Below are 1,068 nucleotides of genomic sequence, written 5' to 3' on the forward strand. Positions count from 1 at the left end.
GGGCGTCGCGCAGGCCCCGCGGCTGGGCGGCCGGAGGCCTCGGGCTGACGAGAGTCAGGAGGACCGCGGAAGGGGAGGCGAGCGCGGGCGCCGGCCTAGGCCGCAGCAGGCCGCGATGCCGAGCGCTGCGCGTCCCCACCGGCTGCGAGCCTCGCCTCGCCTCGCCTCGCACACAGGGGTTATCATTACCTGGACGGGTTCCTGCAGCACCGTCATCCTTCAGGCTCAGGCCCACTCTCTGCAGTGCCTCAGGCACCCCCCCGTAGCGGTTCCGGCCCCGCCAGCTCCGGCTCATTTAAACTCACCAACGACCGTTACCGGGGATGGGGGAGGCCGAGCGATGGCCGAACACCTCCGAGCGGGACACGGAAATAGCCGAAGCGCGGAGATCAAAGAGGGAGCCTGACGGAAAAGCCCGAAAGAGGCCGGAAATACCCGAGGTGAGCCCACGGAGCCAAAGACCGTTGCCGGAAATAATCGAGAGTCACCGGAAATTACCGAGTTTGGCTTTACTCGTAGGTTCTCAGCCACACCTTCACCCACGCACGCCACGCCCATCCGCCTCGCCAAACTGAGCCACGCCTAATCGGCAGCCAGGAAGATGGGCGTGGCGTGAGGGAGTGGGCGGGTATTCCTGCCCGGCGGACCGGCTAGCTGTGTTCGCCGCTGCACCCTTTGGATTAATTGGTGTAAGGTTGCTTGAGGTAAAGGGAAAACATTACGGTTGAAGCTGATCTTAACCAACCAGTGTTTGCATTTTGGGTATAGCTCATCCCTTCCGAAAGTACCAATTTACGGTTCTGAGGAAAACCGGAGAAAATTAGGGAAGATTGCCTCTCTCCAGACACTAGGATGCCTGGCACTCTGAGACGGTGGTTTAAGGGAAAAGCAATATCGCAAATATTGCTACAAAATGGGTGTGGTGGCGCACCCCATAATCTCGGCACTCCAGAGGCTGAGGCAGGAGGATGGTTGTGAGTTCAAGACCAGCCTGTGCTACGGAGTGCGCTCAGGAGCAGCCCGAACTGCGTAACGAGACTGTCTCAAAAAGAAAAAAATAATGGGGGC

At 59.8% G+C, this 1,068-nt stretch overlaps 1 protein-coding gene across 7 annotated transcripts in view; it reads right to left on the reverse strand.

Moving 5' to 3' along the window:
- Cdc27 (cell division cycle 27) overlaps window positions 1–445 on the reverse strand; it is an 85,081-nt gene extending 84,636 nt beyond the window's left edge. For 3 of the 7 annotated variants that reach the window (XM_004629998.3, XM_004629997.2, XM_012514499.2), the window contains exon 1: window positions 190–445. In XM_004629998.3, the coding sequence (XP_004630055.1) occupies window positions 190–216 (27 nt within the window). In that variant the 5' untranslated portion in view covers window positions 217–445. The remainder of the gene's footprint in view (window positions 1–189) is intronic. The other 4 variants (XM_023714005.1, XM_023714004.1, XM_004629996.2 and 1 more) reach the window with 2 other exon arrangements.
- Window positions 446–1,068: the final 623 nt, after the last annotated feature.

Source organism: Octodon degus, unplaced genomic scaffold (assembly GCF_000260255.1).
Source record: "Octodon degus isolate 3935 unplaced genomic scaffold, OctDeg1.0 scaffold00033, whole genome shotgun sequence".
In the NCBI taxonomy this organism is placed as follows: domain Eukaryota; kingdom Metazoa; phylum Chordata; class Mammalia; order Rodentia; family Octodontidae; genus Octodon; species Octodon degus.